At 35.3% G+C, this 21,147-nt stretch overlaps 1 protein-coding gene across 1 annotated transcript; it reads right to left on the bottom strand.

Annotated features, from left to right (window-relative positions):
* Nucleotides 1–19: 19 nt before the first annotated feature.
* LOC143245609 (apolipoprotein D-like) lies at nucleotides 20–20,275 on the bottom strand. The gene is made up of 4 exons (XM_076491964.1): nucleotides 20,067–20,275; nucleotides 14,066–14,187; nucleotides 10,490–10,572; nucleotides 20–174 (listed from the first exon to the last, which is right to left on the bottom strand). Exons 1-4 carry the CDS (start codon nucleotides 20,190–20,192, stop codon nucleotides 20–22), a joined length of 486 nt encoding a protein of 161 aa, XP_076348079.1. The 5' UTR covers nucleotides 20,193–20,275.
* Nucleotides 20,276–21,147: the final 872 nt, after the last annotated feature.

Genomic DNA, 21,147 nt, shown 5'->3' with positions numbered 1-21,147 from the left:
TATAAAGTCAGTGCTTAGATCACGATGTCGTAAAAAGTAAAAGGCTAGGTTCACGACTTAAAATCTCGAGACCGTGAAGATGACCTAAAAGGAAATCCCGGCAAGTCCACGTGATGGCGACATTTTTGTAATCAGTTGCTAGCACCCAATAGTCTAAATTAGGCCTCATGATGTCTGCAATGAAAACACACATGTATATATTTAATATTCTTAAGTTTGTTTTTACTTATTACGTTACTTATTACTTATTATAAAGTCAGTGCTTAGATCACGATGTCGTAAAAAGTAAATAAACGTTTTACAATAACTATGCTGTTTGAAAAACATACAGACTCGTACTTGTTTTACCGGTTGGCTTAGATTAATTCTAAAATTGAGGATTTGATTTTTGAGATGAACACAATCCAGCTTGCCTGCTAAACAAAAACAACTATTACTAGTCGCATATTTAAGGATAATGAAGAGTCGCTTAAATAAACCAGTTTTAGTTACATTCTTCTGTTTCATTGGGAGGTAAGATGAAAGAAACAAAAACGAAAAATAAACTTTCGCCACCACGTGGTTTACTTTAACTTTTTCTTTTCTGTTTTTTAAATACTGGCGCTCGAGATTTATTCTCCAACACAAAGGCCCCCTCAGTGACTCAGCAGTATGTCTGCGGAATTTCAACGTGGTGGGCAGAGTACATATAGCCCATTGAGTAGCTTTGTGCTTAACTCAAAAACAAACCAATACAAAGTATCAAAGGCGCTTTTGTGTTATAAGAAGCAAATGATATTTTACTAGCACTCTTACCATCAAAATGAGTAACATTTTGTATCGGGGGTTCGATCGTCAAATATCGTTCTTGGAATTCAATTGCGGAAATAACACTAAACGAAATTACCAATTATAAGGATTCCAGAGTACATTTTACAGCAAAATATCGAATATAGATGAAGATATGGCTACTTAAAGACTGACGTATCAACGAATCTAAGCTACATAATATAAATATTATATAACTAGCACTGCAGTTGTAAATAGCCTCATTCGGAGTGCGTTTATTTAAGCATTCCAATAGATTTTGATATCAATTTTACACAAATGAAAAACTTTTGTAGTTTTGTAATGAAGCACACAATAGAGCTAATAACGCACCTTACTGGATAGAATGTTATGAAAGTTCTTATTGTATTCCAATTATATTTTTCAATCACTTGTTACTCAATGTGATTTCTTTGGTTTCTCTGCTGTCTTACAATTTGTTCTCCTATATTAAACAGTAATTGATATTCATCGTTTGGTAAGATGATATAACATCTTTAATTTGGTACTGAAATGCTGTAGATAATTATAGGACTTGCCTTATTGATAAAGCTAAAGTGACTTTCGATGCAGTAAATTTTTCCTCAAAGAAACATCTGTTCCGAAAAACATTTTTGGTTTCACACGTAGTTTTGCGTTATTTCGTGATGTATTTACTCCTTTTAACATCATCACGATAACGTCAAGACGTCAGTAAAATCCACATTATAATTTTCATATTCACAATATTCTTGTTGTAACTTGACAGTCATAGTTTTTCTTCGTTTGTTTTCTAACCATTTCTTGCATCATAAGAACTCGTCAATACTCGTTTTAGTGCTTCCTTCACGTGTCCGGCTAAGTTTAGTAGCAGTTGACGATCCACTACCGCGTTAACAAACACAACAAGCGCATGCGCATTTTGAACATCTAGTTCTTTTACGTTTGCAAGATAAAGGGTCCATTTTGAACTAGAATTATAATTTTTTCGGCAGTCGTTGGAGCAATAGTCAGCAGTTTCAAGTTGGAGCAGCTGGTGGTCCACTGAAGCTAAAAATAAACTAAATCGTTATTTAGTTTTGGACAATGATATTTCTTTAAAAAGAAAAGGAAACCGAAAAACTATTTCGATAGTGGGTTTAAAAAACATAAGCTTACCCAATTTACAAGTACGAACTGTGTTAAAAAAAACAACTTGTATATATGCCTTCCACTGGAAGGAAGGAAGGTAGATTAGACCCTGTAAACTTTATAATCTGTAACAAGGTATAAATAGCTTAAGCCTAAATCTACAGGTCCGATTTATTACCATTACTTTAGATGTCGGGCTAAAATATTCACCTTTTGAGGACGAGAGATCATAAGTTAAAGGTTTGATTGAAACGTCAAAGTAAATTCAAAAAGAAAGTTCCACTTCTTGCAACATTCCAATCCAACCACTGTGAAAACAACTCCTTACGCTCACTTCTGATATCAGAGAAGCGCCCCCATTTTATATAATCCAAGTATAGTATTTAATAATTTTAGTTTATTTACAACTAAAACTTGTCTCTAAGCACCGTAGTAAGTTAGTGAGAAGGGATGGGCCGAGATAAAATGGTTACTCCATTCAACCTATTACTCTGTGTTAAGTTATAACCTTATCTGGGCGACTAATTGCCATCATTGTGTGTTTCACATCTTGTGAAACTCCCAAAGGAGAACTGGCTAAACAGCCAAGTGTTCGTTTTTCTTTTTGCTCTTTAACCTAAAAATGTGTGGAGTTTTCGCAATGATTTTAGTGCGACAGAAAAGCATTTTAAGAGCACTTGGGTACAAGCTGTTACAACGTTTAAAAAATCGTAGCTCTAGTGTAAACGATGTTATTATTATCTCTTTAAATTACTACTCTTGCAGAAACTTGGTGTTCCTTGAAATAACTAAAGTAGTACAGGACGAAACATATACCACCAGCCAACTCCTACATTATGTGTGTGTTTTATAATAGCAAAGCCACATCGGGCGATCTGCTGAGCCCACGGAGGGGAATCGAACCGCTGATTTTAGCGTTGTAAATCCGTAGACTTACCTATGTACTAGCGGGAGTCTTCTACATTATGTATGAAGTAAAGGAGAAAAGAATACACATAATATTGTATTATATTACACACATTCATAAAGTACATTAATTATCATTTGGGGATAAAAATGTCACAAGACAAGCACTGAAAATATTTTGTAAACATAAAATGCTGTGTAGATGGCAGTACCAAAAGAACGGAAACATGAATATAGAAATGACAAAGCTATACGTTATTTACATGTTCTTCCTTTACTGTAGGATTCTCAACACTAAGTTCCAACAAGTCAAGATTATGACCAATGATAATTGGTTTGGTTTGAATTTTGCGCAAAGCTACACAAGGGCTATCTGCGCTAGCCGTCCCTAATTTACCAGTATAAGACTAAAGGGAAGGTAGCTAGTCATCACCACCCACCGCCAACTCTTGGGCTACTCTTTTACCAACGAATAGTGGAATTGACTGTAACATTACAACACCCCCAAGGCTGAAAGTACGAGCATTTTTGGTGTGACAGGGATTCAAACCCGCCATCCACGGATTACAAGTTGGGTGCCTTAACTATCTGGCCATGCCGGGCCTAACCAGTAATGATTAATTTTCTGTTGTACGATATGATATTAATATCCGGGGTCATTCTGCATGTGAAATTAAGAAACTGACGTATCATATTAACAATGATGAATTTATAAATATAAAACAAACTTTCACATATCAACCTCCTTAAGAGAAATTGTTTGAGAAAAGAGACTAAACAAGTAATAAAAAATGTATGGGAACAATTAAGTATGATGTTGGAATGATAGTGGAAAATAGTACAGAAACAAGATAGGTCGAATACAGAAAACAATATAAAAATCCCTACATAAGTAGCCAGACCTAGAAACAAGGTAGGTCGAACACAGAAAACAATATAAAAATCCCTACATAAGTAGCCAAACCTAGAAACAAGGTAGGTCGAATACACAAAACAATATAAAAATCCCTACATAAGTAGCCAGACCTAGAAACAAGGTAGGTCGAACACAGAAAACAATATAAAAATCCCTACATAAGTAGCCAGACCTAGAAACAAGGTAGGTCGAACACAGAAAACAATATAAAAATCCCTACATAAGTAGCCAGACCTAGAAACAAGGTAGGTCGAATACACAAAACAGTATAAAAATCCCTACATAAGTAGCTAGACCTAGAAACAAGGTAGGTCGAATACACAAAACAATATAAAAATCCCTACATAAGTAGCCAGACCTAGAAACAAGGTAGGTCAAATACAGAAAACAATATAAAAATCCCTACATAAGTAGCTAGACCTAGAAACAAGGTAGGTCGAATACAGAAAACAATATAAAAATCCCTACATAAGTAGCTAGACCTAGAAACAAGGTAGGTCGAATACAGAAAACAGTATAAAAATCCCTACATAAGTAGCCAGACCTAGAAACAAGGTAGGTCGAATACACAAAACAATATAAAAATCCCTACATAAGTAGCTAGACCTAGAAACAAGGTAGGTAGAATGCAGAAAACAATATAAAAAGCCATACATAAGTAGCCAGACCTAGAAACAAGGTAAATCGAATACAGAAAACAGTATAAAAATCCCTACATAAGTAGCCAGACCTAGAAACAAGGTAGGTCGAATACAGAAAACAATATAAAAATCCATACATAAGTAGCCAGACCTAGAAACAAGGTAGGTCGAATACAGAAAACAATATAAAAATCCCTACATAAGTAGACAGACTTAGAAACAAGATAGGTCGAATACAGAAAACAGTATAAAAATCCCTACATTAGTAGACAGACCTAGAAACAAGGTAGGTCGAATAGAGAAAACAATATAAAAATTCCTACATAAGTAGCCAGACCTAGAAACAAGGTAGGTCGAACACAGAAAACAATATAAAAATCCCTACATAAGTAGCCAGACCTAGAAACAAGGTAGGTTGAATACACAAAACAATATAAAAATCCCTACATAAGTAGCCAGACCTAGAAACAAGGTAGGTCGATTACACAAAACAATATAAAAATCCCTACATAAGTAGCCAGACCTAGAAACAAGGTAGGTCGAATACAGAAAACAATATAAAAATCCCTACATAAGTAGCCAGACCTAGAAACAAGGTAGGTCGAACACAGAAAACAATATAAAAATCCCTACATAAGTAGCCAGACCTAGAAACAAGGTAGGTCGAACATAGAAAACAATATAAAAATCCCTACATAAGTAGCCAGACCTAGAAACAAGGTAGGTCGAACACAGAAAACAATATAAAAATCCCTACATAAGTAGCCAGACCTAGAAACAAGGTAGGTCGAATACACAAAACAATATAAAAATCCCTACATAAGTAGCTAGAGCTAGAAACAAGGTAGGTCGATTACACAAAACAATATAAAAATCCCTACATAAGTAGCCAGACCTAGAAACAAGGTAGGTCGAATACAGAAAACAATATAAAAATCCCTACATAAGTAGCCAGACCTAGAAACAAGGTAGGTCGAATACAGAAAACAGTATAAAATCCCTACCTAAGTAGCCAGACCTAGAAACAAGGTAGGTCGAATACACAAAACAATATAAAAATCCCTACATAAGTAGCTAGAGCTAGAAACAAGGTAGGTCGAATACACAAAACAATATAAAAATCCCTACATAAGTAGCCAGACCTAGAAACAAGGTAGGTCGAATACAGAAAACAATATAAAAATCCCTATATAAGTAGCCAGACCTAGAAACAAGGTAGGTCGAATACACAAAACAATATAAAAATCCCTACATAAGTAGCCAGACCTAGAAACAAGTTAGGTCGAACATAGAAAACAATATAAAAATCCCTACATAAGTAGCCAGACCTAGAAACAAGGTAGGTCGAACACAGAAAACAATATAAAAATCCCTACATAAGTAGCCAGACCTAGAAACAAGGTAGGTCGAATACACAAAACAATATAAAAATCCCTACATAAGTAGCTAGAGCTAGAAACAAGGTAGGTCGATTACACAAAACAATATAAAAATCCCTACATAAGTAGCCAGACCTAGAAACAAGGTAGGTCGAATACAGAAAACAATATAAAAATCCCTACATAAGTAGCCAGACCTAGAAACAAGGTAGGTCGAATACAGAAAACAGTATAAAAATCCCTACCTAAGTAGCCAGACCTAAAAACAAGGTAGGTCGAATACACAAAACAATATAAAATCCCTACATAAGTAGCTAGAGCTAGAAACAAGGAAGGTCGAATGCAAAAAACAATATAAAAATCCATACATAAGTAGACAGACCTAGAAACAAGGTAAGTCGAATACAGAAAACAGTATAAAATCCATACATAAGTAGCCAGACCTAGAAACAAGGTAGGTCGAATACAAAAAACAATATAAAAATCCATACATAAGTAGCCAGACCTAGAAACAAGGTAGGTCGAATACAGAAAACAATATAAAAAGCCATACATTAGTAGACAGACCTAGAAACAAGGTAAGTCGAATAGAGAAAACAGTATAAAAATCCCTACATAAGTAGCCAGATCTAGAAACAAGGTAGGTTGAATACAGAAAACAATATAAAAATTTATACATAAGTAGCCAGACCTAGAAACAAGGTAGGTCGATTACACAAAACAATATAAAAATCCCTACATAAGTAGCCAGACCTAGAAACAAGGTAGGTCGAATACAGAAAACAATATAAAATCCCTACATAAGTAGCCAGACCTAGAAACAAGGTAGGTCGAACACAGAAAACAATATAAAAATCCCTACATAAGTAGCCAGACCTAGAAACAAGGTAGGTCGAACATAGAAAACAATATAAAAATCCCTACATAAGTAGCCAGACCTAGAAACAAGGTAGGTCGAACACAGAAAACAATATAAAAATCCCTACATAAGTAGCCAGACCTAGAAACAAGGTAGGTCGAATACACAAAACAATATAAAAATCCCTACATAAGTAGCTAGAGCTAGAAACAAGGTAGGTCGATTACACAAAACAATATAAAAATCCCTACATAAGTAGCCAGACCTAGAAACAAGGTAGGTCGAATACAGAAAACAATATAAAAATCCCTACATAAGTAGCCAGACCTAGAAACAAGGTAGGTCGAATACAGAAAACAGTATAAAAATCCCTACCTAAGTAGCCAGACCTAGAAACAAGGTAGGTCGAATACACAAAACAATATAAAAATCCCTACATAAGTAGCTAGAGCTAGAAACAAGGTAGGTCGAATACACAAAACAATATAAAAATCCCTACATAAGTAGCCAGACCTAGAAACAAGGTAGGTCGAATACAGAAAACAATATAAAAATCCCTATATAAGTAGCCAGACCTAGAAACAAGGTAGGTCGAATACACAAAACAATATAAAAATCCCTACATAAGTAGCCAGACCTAGAAACAAGTTAGGTCGAACATAGAAAACAATATAAAAATCCCTACATAAGTAGCCAGACCTAGAAACAAGGTAGGTCGAACACAGAAAACAATATAAAAATCCCTACATAAGTAGCCAGACCTAGAAACAAGGTAGGTCGAATACACAAAACAATATAAAAATCCCTACATAAGTAGCTAGAGCTAGAAACAAGGTAGGTCGATTACACAAAACAATATAAAAATCCCTACATAAGTAGCCAGACCTAGAAACAAGGTAGGTCGAATACAGAAAACAATATAAAAATCCCTACATAAGTAGCCAGACCTAGAAACAAGGTAGGTCGAATACAGAAAACAGTATAAAAATCCCTACCTAAGTAGCCAGACCTAGAAACAAGGTAGGTCGAATACACAAAACAATATAAAAATCCCTACATAAGTAGCTAGAGCTAGAAACAAGGAAGGTCGAATGCAAAAAACAATATAAAAATCCATACATAAGTAGACAGACCTAGAAACAAGGTAAGTCGAATACAGAAAACAGTATAAAAATCCATACATAAGTAGCCAGACCTAGAAACAAGGTAGGTCGAATACAAAAAACAATATAAAAATCCATACATAAGTAGCCAGACCTAGAAACAAGGTAGGTCGAATACAGAAAACAATATAAAAAGCCATACATTAGTAGACAGACCTAGAAACAAGGTAAGTCGAATAGAGAAAACAGTATAAAAATCCCTACATAAGTAGCCAGATCTAGAAACAAGGTAGGTTGAATACAGAAAACAATATAAAAATTTATACATAAGTAGCCAGACCTAGAAACAAGGTAGGTCGAACACAGAAAACAATATAAAAATCCCTACATAAGTAGCCAGACCTAGAAACAAGGTAGGTCGAATACAGAACACAATATAAAAATCCCTACATAAGTAGCCAGACCTAGAAACAAGGTAGGTCGAATACAGAAAACAGTATAAAAATCCCTACATAAGTAGCCAGACCTAGAAACAAGGTAGGTCGAATACAGAAAACAGTATAAAATCTCTACATAAGTAGCCAGACCTAGAAACAAGGTAGGTCGAATACAGAAAACAGTATAAAAATCCCTACATAAGTAGCCAGACCTAGAAACAAGGTAGGTTGAATACAGAAAACAATATAAAAATTTATACATAAGTAGCCAGACCTAGAAACAAGGTATGTCGAATACACAAAACAGTATAAAAATCCCTACATAAGTAGCCAGACCTAGAAACAAGGTAGGTCGAATACAGAAAACAATATAAAAATCCCTACATAAGTAGCCAGACCTAGAAACAAGGTAGGTCGAATACAGAAAACAATATAAAAATTTATACATAAGTAGCCAGACCTAGAAACAAGGTATGTCGAATACACAAAACAGTATAAAAATATCTACATAAGTAGCCAGACCTAGAAACAAGGTAGGTCGAATACAGAAAACAGTATAAAAATCCCTACATAAGTAGCCAGACCTAGAAACAAGGTAGGTTGAATACAGAAAACAATATAAAAATTTATACATAAGTAGCCAGACCTAGAAACAAGGTATGTCGAATACACAAAACAGTATAAAAATCCATACATAAGTAGACAGACCTAGAAACAAGGTAAGTCGAATACAGAAAACAGTATAAAAATCCATACATAAGTAGCCAGACCTAGAAACAAGGTAGGTCGAATACAGAAAACAATATAAAAAGCCATACATTATTAGACAGACTTAGAAACAAGATAGGTCGAATACAGAAAACAGTATAAAAATCCCTACATTAGTAGACAGACCTAGAAACAAGGTAGGTCGAATAGAGAAAACAATATAAAAATTCCTACATAAGTAGCCAGACCTGGAAACAAGGTAAGTCGAATACAGAAAACAGTATAAAAATCCCTACATAAGTAGCCAGACCTAGAAAGAAGGTAGGTTGAACACAGAAAACAATATAAAAATCCCTACATAAGTAGCCAGACCTAGAAACAAGGTAGGTCGAATACAGAAAACAGTATAAAATCTCTACATAAGTAGCCAGATCTAGAAACAAGGTAGGTTGAATACAGAAAACAATATAAAAATTTATACATAAGTAGCCAGACCTAGAAACAAGGTATGTCGAATACACAAAACAATATAAAAATCCCTACATAAGTAGCCAGACCTAGAAACAAGGTAGGTTGAATACAGAAAACAATATAAAAATCCCTACATAAGTATCCAGACCTAGAAACAAGGTAGGTCGAACACAGAAAACAATATAAAAATCCCTACATAAGTAGACAGACCTAGAAACAAGGTAGGTCGAATACAGAAAACAGTATAAAATCTTTACATAAGTAGCCAGATCTAGAAACAAGGTAGGTTGAATACAGAAAACAATATAAAAATTTATACATAAGTAGCCAGACCTAGAAACAAGTTATGTCGAATACACAAAACAATATAAAAATCCCTACATAAGTAGCCAGACCTAGAAACAAGGTAGGTTGAATACAGAAAACAATATAAAAATCCCTACATAAGTATCCAGACCTAGAAACAAGGTAGGTTGAACACAGTAAACAATATAAGAATCCCTACATAAGTAGACAGATCTTTTCAATCATAACTTTTACCTACAACTAAATGTTAAATTTCTATCAGTTGCATGGATTCTGGTTTAGATAAACTATTTAAAATGAAGAGTCCTCAATAGCCATAAGATTGACTCAGTGGCTACTTATGTAGAGATTTTTGTGTAGTTTTGTGTATTCATTCTTACTTTGTTCGTGTGCATCATACTGAATTTGTGCAAACAACATATATATGTGTATTTAAATATGTGTGTGCGTTTATATTTTCCATCCACTAAATAAGTAAGGACTGAAGAACAATGATAGAAACAACTTGATTCTATCATATGTTTCTAATCCTGGAAGTCTATTTCGTGATCGTGTTGTATTCGAAATTAATCTGTTCCAATTAAAGGAGATCCTACTAATAATTTAAGGAGAAAAATTCCGAAATTAGACTGCGGATTATTTAGGAACTTTGGGTTTATCAAAAATTCCTCTAACTCAAGTTTCATGATAATAAAAAATAATAATATTCTCGCGTAATGTTGCTTATTTACAGGCTGGTTAGCTGCATCTTAGCAGGTTTTATTATCATGTATTGGTAGTTATTTAAAGACTAGAACTTAACTGTCATGTTTTCAGCAGGTTTTATATTCATACACTGATACTCACTCAATGGCCGCTTAACTGTCATCTTAGCAGGCTCACTTTGTGGAATTACCAGCTCACCTGACCTTTCACCTACCAGAGGAAGCCTAAAAGAAACCCACAGAGATCAACAAATATTTGGTATTATACGTTATTTCAACCAGTAAACATGTTTTGGTTAAATAAATGTTTCTAGCTGTTATCCGCTGTATATTGTCACATGTAAAAATAAGTAACAGTCCTAGTACAACCTTAATATATCTTTAAATAAAACTACAATGATTATGTTACTGACAAGCATAAAATAAGAACTTTAATAATTGTTAACTGATGTTAAAAATTGGATGTGTAATGACACTGTGGTAAGGAGCAAGATGGCGAGACAATAAAAAGGGCTGTTTAAGTACTTAGTGTCTAGTTTAATCTGGAATAATCAGGCATGCAAATGGTGATGGTCAAGAACTATATTAGACACGTTTTTATATCCTATAACAGTGAAAATTACAAATGGTCCCTTTATTTGGAAGCTAAGAAGAAATTCTAAGCTGGCGTAGTGGTGTGTAGCAAAGTATCTGCATCAAACTAATATTCAAATATTAGCGTTAAGAATAATGGAAAATCACCAGTAACCAAAACTATTGGTATTAATCTGGCAATAGACATAGAAGAAAGAATTTTCTTTCCAAGAAATATGCTAAACATTGGTGTCTTTGGACAAACGATCAAAACATACGATGATCATGTGATTGCATATACACTCCTGTTCTTCTGAGGAAGAGTTGTCCTTTTCTTTACAGATAATTGGTATCTTCAGTTTCTTCTAACACAGACTGGTTCGTAATAATTTCCAAGCATTGATTTGGGCAAATTATTGACTTATTCTTTCACATATGTTCATAGACTGCGAATGCACTTCAGTGTCTTCTATCACGCGTGTCTTCACGGCTTTTTTATTCGGATCCTACCTAGCTTGACGTCATAATGATGTGGATGATGTGGTGTCATAAACATAACGCCATGCCTGATCTGGTCCTGGAAACTCCATCCTTGATAGGCTTTTATATAGCAGAAAACTGGCGAAACATAAGAGTTATTTACAGATATTTTAGTGATTCAATTCAACTAAGATGGGAACGAGTAATCAAAAGTATTGCAGGAGAAAAAAGTGGAAGTGAACTCGTATAACTCACAAAATTCGGAGAAATCGAGAGTGACAGATCGACACTTGGTTTTTATGATTATGACGTCAAATAAAGAACTGACCTCTTTGTTCGCCACAAAATATTTTCAAACTGTCGAACATACATTAATATAAAGTGAAGAATTACTTAGAATAATTTTAAAACTGAACCGCAAGTGATTAGCAAAGGGTTTACAGAGTGTACTTTAACTCAGAGCGAGCTATCTACCAAGAAGGAAATTAAAATTCAGTCTGTTGTCGAAATGTATTATAGCTAACTACATACACTTTTCTTACATTACTATTTATAAAGATTAAAATACATTACATCATCAGTTGAGCATTCTCGTTTTATATGTTAGTTACTATGATGTAAAACTCTTCACAGATGGTTTGTTTGTTTTTGAATATCGCGCAAAGCTACTCGAGGGTTATCTGCTCTAACCGTCCGTAATTTAGCAGTGTAAGACTAGAGGGAAGGCAGCTAGTCATCATCACCCGCCGCCAACTCTTGGGCTACTCTTTTACAAAAGAATAATGGGATTTATCGTTACATTATAACGCCCCCACGGCTGAAAGGACGAGCATGTTTGCCGCCACGGGGATTCGAACCCGCGACCCTCGGATTACGAGTCGGACGCCTTGACGCACTGGGCCGTGCCGGGCCCTTCATAGATGGAGGTTGGGAAGGTGAAACTTTCTAACATAACATAAAGTTTAGAGATAACAAGGGAATTTCGACTGTCTCATCGTTGGTACCAAATTAAAACTATTAAATAAAAAATTAAAGCCAACCCTTATCATTTATATATCTATCAAAGCTTTTAAAAGTCACCCACATTTACTGCCTCCAAAACATCCAAAGACAATCTATTTCATCGGTCAATCACCCTATTTGGAAAATAAAACTGCCTTAACTAAAGATGGCTTCTACCTTGCCTAAATCTATATTTGTGTCCCCTGGTTCTGTAGATCTCGCTGAATATTTGGTATGTAAAATATTAACAAAGTTTGATCTGTACATTGGAGTTGCCAGGTAATTGTGCAGGGCTGTTGGTTGTTAAATTATTAGCACGTCTAGACCTAAGTAAGCCGTGGGTCAGTAGCAACCTAGTACATGGACTACAGCATAGTTCACGCCATATTGAAAAAAGCAGTAGTAATTGAAAGAGGTTATAAACATAAGTCAAGCAGGTTTTGTAGTATTATATACCTTTCATCGGCAATTTTGTTTTTCAGTGATGTTGTTTATTCGTTGTTTTCAAAAGTAAGTGCAAAGCTGCACAATAAGGTACCTGCTCTACGCACGTCATTGGAATCGAACCCTTAGCCACGGAGGAGATGGGGTTCTGTGACGAACATTTTCTTTCTATCCGTTTTATGCTCTGTCACATTTCAGACGTTGTTGTAGTGAACTGCTTTTGTTGTTGTTTTTTTGAAATCCTATATTATATTAATAAATAATTTTTCTACGCTAAAACTGGATGACGTAAATAACTTCTAAACTCTCAGTTGGTGGTTCAGCAATAAATCTGCGGGCTTATAACGGATAAAAACCTCGTTTTCGATATCAGGGATGGACAGAGCATAGATGTGTTTGTGTGTTTTCTTACAGCAAAACCACATCGGGCTATCTGCTGAGCAAGGGGCGTAGATCCTAGGGGGATGGGGATATACATCTCCCCTAATTTTAGGTGGGGTATGGTGCATACAATCATCCTCCCTACAGTTTGGTCTGTTGAATTGTTTTATTGCATCACAGGCCTACAAAGTGTGTGTTTCTTCTTGTGATTCTCGTGTTCTCACCAATCGAATTACATAATTAGGCCTAGATGTAGTTTTTTTTCAGTAGCCGAAATGTATATCTTTAATATAGGTGAGCTTCTAAGCTTTTCGATCTAAGCGATAGTTCGTAAGTATCAGTCAGTAGGCCTAAGTATATATACAAGTATCGTGGCAACAAGATTACTCTGTGACTGCATGTTTACAGCTTTTAGGTTAACGATATCAGAGATTACCAATTTGCAAATTGAACAGTCCACATAAGTGGTTGCAAAAATAATATCCCCCATCGGATGTAAAAAATCTACGCCCCTGCTGCTGAGTCCACCGAAGGGAATCAACCCCCTGGTTTCAGCATTGTAAATGGGTAGACTTACCGCTGTACTAGCGGGAGACAGAGCAAAGACAATCCATAGTTTAGCTTTGTGCTCAACTAATAAGCACCTAAATTTCAGCTAGACCAACATCGATTATAACTCTAATAGATACGTTTCTGATTTACACCATCAGGGAACCTTGCAGGGACAAAAAGCATCACCCTATTTGGTGTTCATGTCTATGTAGCAAGGAACGTCTACATAAGCATACTACATACATAACTCTAAACAGTTATATTGTTACAAACATATTTTACTTACCCTCCAATCGTACTACCAGACTGAATTAAATAGAATCGTCCATCAGGTGAACGTGACACCTCTCGTCGAAGACACGCCCCTGACGTCGCGTGGGACTGAACTACGTACCATCTACCTAAAAACTAAAACACACACACCCAAAATAATTAGTATGTAATATTCACGATTAAATTTTATTAACCAAGTCAAATGAAGATTTAGTAAACAGGCTATAGAAAATAATTTCCTGCGTTGAATTTATAGGCGAATTTAAATATGTACATATTTCTACAAAAAAAACCCAAAAAAACAAGATAGCTAGTCAAAAAGGTTGCTCCGAGCACAGATAGCCCATTGCGCAGTTTTTTGCTTAATTCTAAACAAACAAGGTTGCTCCGAGCACAGATAGCCCATTGTGCAGTTTTTTGCTTAATTCTAAACAAACAAGGTTGCTCCGAGCACAGATAGCCCACTGTGCAGTTTTTTGCTTAATTCTAAACAAACAAGGTTGCTCCGAGCACAGATAGCCCATTGTGCAGTTTTTTGCTTAATTCTAAACAAACAAGGTTGCTCCAAGCACAAATAGCCCATTGTGCAGTTTTTGCTTAATTCTAAACAAACAAGGTTGCTCCGAGCACAGATAGCCCATTGTGCAGTTTTTGCTTAATTCTAAACAAATAAGGTTGCTCCGAGCACAGATAGCCCATTGTGCAGTTTTTTGCTTAATTCTAAACAAACAAGGTTGCTCCGAGCACAGATAGCCTATTGTGCAGTTTTTTGCTTAATTCTAAACAAACAAGGTTGCTCCAATCATCCATCTTATATGCGCAGAAGCTATCTTGATATTCCACGGTATTTCTATAGTTTGAACCGACGGTACATCCAATTAAAACATTAGGAAGATAACGTATTGGAGATTTATAACTTGAACGTTTGTTTTGTATATCTGTAAATATATAGCGATTTAACTAAACACTTTCTAATAAATCACGACACTGAAATTCCATTACTAGAGGTAAACTACGTATAGAAATGGAAATCTCGAATATTGAGGGAAGCTCACCTTCGAACTTAAGTGCTTACGTAGTGCTACACGACGTAGAAAAACTGGAGTTGTAAAAGATGTGTCGTGATAAAAACAGGACTATTGAAAGAAAAGAGGAACACTAGACTTAACAGTAAGAGTTAAATAAGCACAGAACTAATCACTAGAAGAAAATAAGAATACAGCAAATAGTAAAATACAAGATAAATAGAGTAAATAATACTAAACAAGTATATAGCTATGTGGATACTCAAACGACCCTACAGTAGTGTAGGTTACAGAGTATCCCAACAGGCCATGGTCAGCTGGTTCTGACGCTCAACTTACAATCTTAGAATCGTAGGTTCGAATCCCCGTCCCATCAAACACGCTCACCCCTTCAGTTGACGGAGCGTTATAACTGTGACGGTCAATCGCACTATTCGTTGGTAAAAGAGTAACCCAAGAGTTGGCGGTGGGCGGTGATGACTAGCTGCCTTCCCTCTAGTCTTACACTGCTAAATTAGGGACGGCTAGCGCAGATAGCCCTCGAGTAGCTTTGTGCGAAATTCAAAATCAAACTTTAATCGAAATTAAGAATAAACTCAACAGAAAAATCTGTTCGGACTTGTACCTGCTATATCAGTAAACGTCACATTTAAGAACTTAAAAACGTCAGTTCATTATTGAGGTTTAATTATAAAACTGACAATATAGATAAATAGCAACTTAACCAACAGAAACACGTGTATGTATATCGCTGTGAGTGTCGGTAAAAAGAGAGACGCGATACTTTTAAAAGTGTTAAATATAAATACAAGTAAAGTGGCACTGCCTAGACCTGGACCCGGCATGGCCAGGTGGTTAAAGCACTCGACTCGTAATCTAAGGGTCGTGGGTTCGAATCCTCGTCACACCAAACATGCTCGCCATTTCAGCCGTGGGGGCGTTATAATGTGACGGTCAATCCCACAATTGTTAGTAAAAAGTAGCCCAAGAGTTGGCGGTGGGCGGTTATGACTAGCTGCCTTCTCTCTAGTCTTAGTGCTAAATTAGAGACGGCTAGCGCAGATAGCCCTCGTGTAACTTTGCGCAACATTCAAATTAAAACCAAACCATAAATTTAAACATGTAGCGGTAGGTAAAGCTTGAATGGTTGTACAAATAAATTAACACCTAAGACAGTACATCTACGGAATGTTTTGAAGTAGGTGGTAGAATGAAAATCGTGTGTAAAAGATATGCTTGAGTGAACACTAATTCTCACACTGCCTTAGTGGATATGATTCATAAGAGTAAAGTAAATTAATTTTTAGATTTTTGATTTTTAGAAGGTTAACACAGGTCATTTTTAAGGACGCATCAGATCAGTTACAAGAGACCTCAGATAAGTTACCTCACAGTAAGTACTTTTTTACCCGCGAACTTGCAAAGCGATTATTGGCAATTGTGGAAAATAGAAAGAAAACGCCATTTATTTTACCTTCATAGAAATATGAATTTATCTTCGGTTTAAGTGAAGCCTCTTCGAAATTCCATAGACTGATGGATAATCAGATTTACAAGACGATAAATGTGTATCTTATTTAGATGACTTAATATGTTTCAGCAAATTTTAAAGAGCATTTGATCAGATATTGTGTAAAGTTAATTCGAAGTTAAAAGTGTGTTTTCTTTTAGCAAAGCCATCTCGGGCTATCTGCGGAACCCACCGAGGGGAATCGAACCGCTGATTTTAGTGTTGTAAATCTGTAGACTTACCGCTGTACTAGCGGGAGACTTGAAGTTAAAAACCTTTAATGTTCATTTTTAAAGAAAAAATGGATTATTTAGGTCATGTGGTAACAGTAGTTAGTGTAAAAACCAGACCTAAAAAATTATGTTAAGTAATTTTGAGCATCATTAATTTTATTAACGAATAAAATTACGATATAGCATTAATTAATTAATTAAGAGACAACATTGTATGATAAGGAAACTGAGGACATGTTGGGATAATGTTGTGTTATTAAGAAAGTATAAAACAGATAATATTTAGCATGTATACCATGAAATTATAAAGTTTAAAAAAGGAAGGTTATAGAGACTTATCATGATATTCCATTTGCTGCACATTTATCATTTGCAAAAACGTATTCGCGAATCACTCATCCAGTGTCAAAATCATAGGACTAGTCTACATTGAATAAATTCACCCTTATAATGAGTGCCACGTTTGCCTACAACATTTCAGAATAGCTGTGGAATTTTTATTTCTGTCATTGTATTTAAGAAATAAGCATACATTTGTTGTTGTTTTCAGACTATTTAATCAGACTTCTAGGGAAACGTGTTTTGCCATATTAAAAAAATAAAAACTATAGACAACGCTTTCCTAAATAAACTTGTGACAGACCCGTAATTCCCCAGTATTTATTGGCATGGAAGTACACATTTCATTTCAGTGTTAATGAAACAAATATGAAAACTGCATAACATCTAGCTGCTAATGCATTAGTAGAAATACCTAACAGAACCTTGTTGCACTTGTTGTCATGGTATTGCGAATTTAATCAGAAGACAAGGTATGACTGGAGTCCATTATCTTGTTCGTTTGTTGTTAAGCGCAAAGCTACACAATAGACTATCTGTGCTGTTCTCACCACGGGTATCGAAACCCGGTTAGTAACATTATCATTATAAACCTTCAAACCTACTGCCGAGTCACTTGACGACTAAAAGATAGTTATAATGCTTATACCTGTATTCAGTGAATTAATAGCTATACTTACAATCAGACACATACCGCTGTGCCACTGGGGGGGGGGGGACAAACAAGGGAACAGGTATCATAATCAATTTAAAATCTTTACAACGGAGTATGGTAGGGGATAATTTCAAATCTGGGGCTATATCTTGGGCATTGTGGTGTTGGTGATCAACACAAAACTGATAGAATCCTGACGTCTGGTGGGCATATTCTGGTCATTCCTTTAAGAATCCGATTCATCAACTAGGAATAGTCGTAAAGAAAGGCAGTGATCCATATTTTCAGCAAATGTAGTAAAATTGTATCCTTAACCACGACCTGCTTTTTACAAAGTCCCAATTTGAAGATTTTTTAAACTATATAGGCTTAAACTACCTGCTTTTTACAAAGTCACAATTTGAAGATTCTTTAAACTATATAGGCTTAAACTAAAACTAAGAAGGTTAAGAGGCAGCCTTAGTTGAATTGTGGTAAGTAAAATATGACACTAACCTTGAAAAACACTGTGGTAACAACTAAAGTAAGGAATAATTGCTTGTGTAAAATAAAGCACACAGAATAGTAATTCATAATCAAAAATATTTGCCTTTCTTTTCTATCTTCTTTGATACTGTTTTGTCCCATTACCGAATTTATCAAAATCGTAAGAAAAAGAACTCATCCAAATGTGCTTCCTAATCAGATTTTACTGTACTACAATTAACGTACAAGTATATACAAACATATGCATACTGTTGACCCAATCAGTGACAATTTTATGATGATTTTAGAATTAATCAACTAATATAACTTGTTGTTTTGCATATAGATAATCAGTCATTAAAAATTACATCCTGTTTCTTATAATAAACATTATAAGTTACAGTGAACGAGTATCTGTTGGTTTCGTACATTAGACGTCAGCGTAAAGCTTCATTAGGGCTCTTTACGTTAGCTGTCTCTACTTTTGACCCGATCAACAAGAGAGAACGTAGCTAGTAACTCTTGAGTTATCCATACTTTTGAGCTGACGTGCAAGTGAGAACGTAGCTAGTAAATCTTCAGTTACCTCTAATCAAATAGTGGTATCTGATCGTTACTCTTATAGCTCGCTCAAGGTCCGAATTGCCGAATATGATTTTGTGACAACAGAATACGAACCAGTGGTACTCGAATTCACAATTGGACATACCAACCTATAGGCCACGCCCGTCTTCTTATACTTAAAAACTAGCGAACCAATAGCAGTAAAAACTATCAATATTTTGTCACTTTTATATTGTTCTGCATAACTCTGTTGTGAGCGTCCATGCTATTACTTTTGTTTTCTTAGTGCAAAGCTCCCTAGTGACCGAACTACCCTCTGGCCATGGCGAGGAATCGAACCCCAGGTTTATACATTGTAAGAACATCCATACATGAAGCTCCTCAAAAGGCCTTTTTGTTTTATTATTCCTTCCCTCGTGTGAACTTGTTACCAGTAACATCCTAACCTTGGGCGAAACAAGTTCAGGGTATTCGTACAATCACGTGAATGTGCTTCCGTAACTCTACCTTGTTGGAAACAAATTATTTTCAAATTCTATTTGAGGTAGTAGGGAAAAAAATAGTACTTAATGTTTCTAACGTGCAGGAGCACGTTACTACTTTATTTATTTCATAATACAGGATGTCCCAAAAGTCTGGACACATTGGGAGAAACACACAACTTTTTATTTATTTATTATTCGAAATGCGTGATGTTAACAGCCATACACGTTAATTTGTCAATACTGTGCCATCAGGGTAATTTATTACTTGAAATATGTTCAACTGACATTGGACATTCGCTTGTTTAACTATAAGAACATAACGTCTATTTTTTCTATGGATTCAGACTTATGAGACACATCGATAGAATATATGAAAGGTTTTTTATTTCACTTAGGAACAGACACTATCATTAGAATACTTCTTTATCTGTTTATTCAAAGTAAATAAGACAACAACCATCTCTCTGTTTAACCAAAGCAAATTTCAAATTCCAATGATATAGGTAGTTGTTTTTATAAAATATATAACATATAAAGTTTCTTATATATATGTGTGTGTACATAAAGATTGCGACGTTTTATTTTTTCCAACCTTTTGTCAGTTTATCAAGAAACGTAGGCATGTTTTACACGAGAAGCAAATTCAGTGAAACACATAACCATACATTCCTCTGTATTCTAACAGTGAGACAATAAGACAATGCACTATTTTAGAGAAAGTCTTAAAACTGTTCTTACCATTTTGATATCAAATCCCGGATGAACCTTCAAAGGCGGACAGGCTCCTAAGCCAAAAATATCTGCAGCAGTATGGGCTAATAAAACTGTCGTCATGACAACAATAACAAAATTCTTCTTCGTCATTCTATCTTTGATTTTGCTCTGGTGTTAATTCATTCACCATTGGCTTAATAAGTACATAGCTCAGAAACTTGTTACACACAATATTTTTCACGCGCTGCTAATGAAGAGGTCAGTGACTTGACCGTGAAAAGTAACTCTGTGATCAAACGCGAGATGGCAGCACTTTATATACAAGAACTAATAAAACAAACAGGAACAAGCAAAGGGTTTATATAAGAAATAAATTTAAACAAGACCAGTAAAAAGTAGTAGAAATTATGTACAGGGTTAAGTAAAGAAACTTTGATTTATATGGCAGTGGCACGTGATCCTGGTTTTCTTTGACGATGTAAAACTGGTAAAATTGTCGATAACTCCTCATTAAAGCAAGCTACCGCATCACTCAGGATCGCATAGTTCTACAACAAATGTCATGTCTGATTCGATGACTGAGCTTTTCGTAACAGAACAACTTATAAACACGTATAGTAAAGTATCAGCACATGGCTTAAGTACAGTGAATAAGTCTTTTGCATCAGAAAATAGTGTCCGAACACAGGAATCTAAGAAGTTTGCTTGTGATTCATGATAGAGTTAATAGTACAAAACACATGCACGATAAAAATCAGGTTTCCGTACCCGTAAGCAGCAAAACATATGTAGCCCATTGTATAGTCTCTTGCTTAACAATAAAGAAATGTAATACACATAGACTTGGATCTAAAGGGCGAAAATTATGTGTACTAATATAGCAGATGATAAAATGTAACTTAGATGTACGGTGTCTGATGTTGTGTTTGCCTCGTAATCGTGATTCTATATGTATATATGATTTATTATTCTGAATTATTTAGCAGACAGGCTGTTTAAAATACTAGAAATAAATATCAAGCCAAGTCATATCCCGGATGGATAGAATAACCACTGCTGTGAGTAAAGTTTTATATATGTCTTTTAGTTTTCATATTTCACCAAC

This window comes from Tachypleus tridentatus, chromosome 2, assembly GCF_004210375.1.
Source record: "Tachypleus tridentatus isolate NWPU-2018 chromosome 2, ASM421037v1, whole genome shotgun sequence".
NCBI lineage: Eukaryota > Metazoa > Arthropoda > Merostomata > Xiphosura > Limulidae > Tachypleus > Tachypleus tridentatus.
The sequence above is the reverse complement of the archived record's forward strand: the minus strand, read 5'-3'. Positions and strand labels throughout refer to the sequence as shown.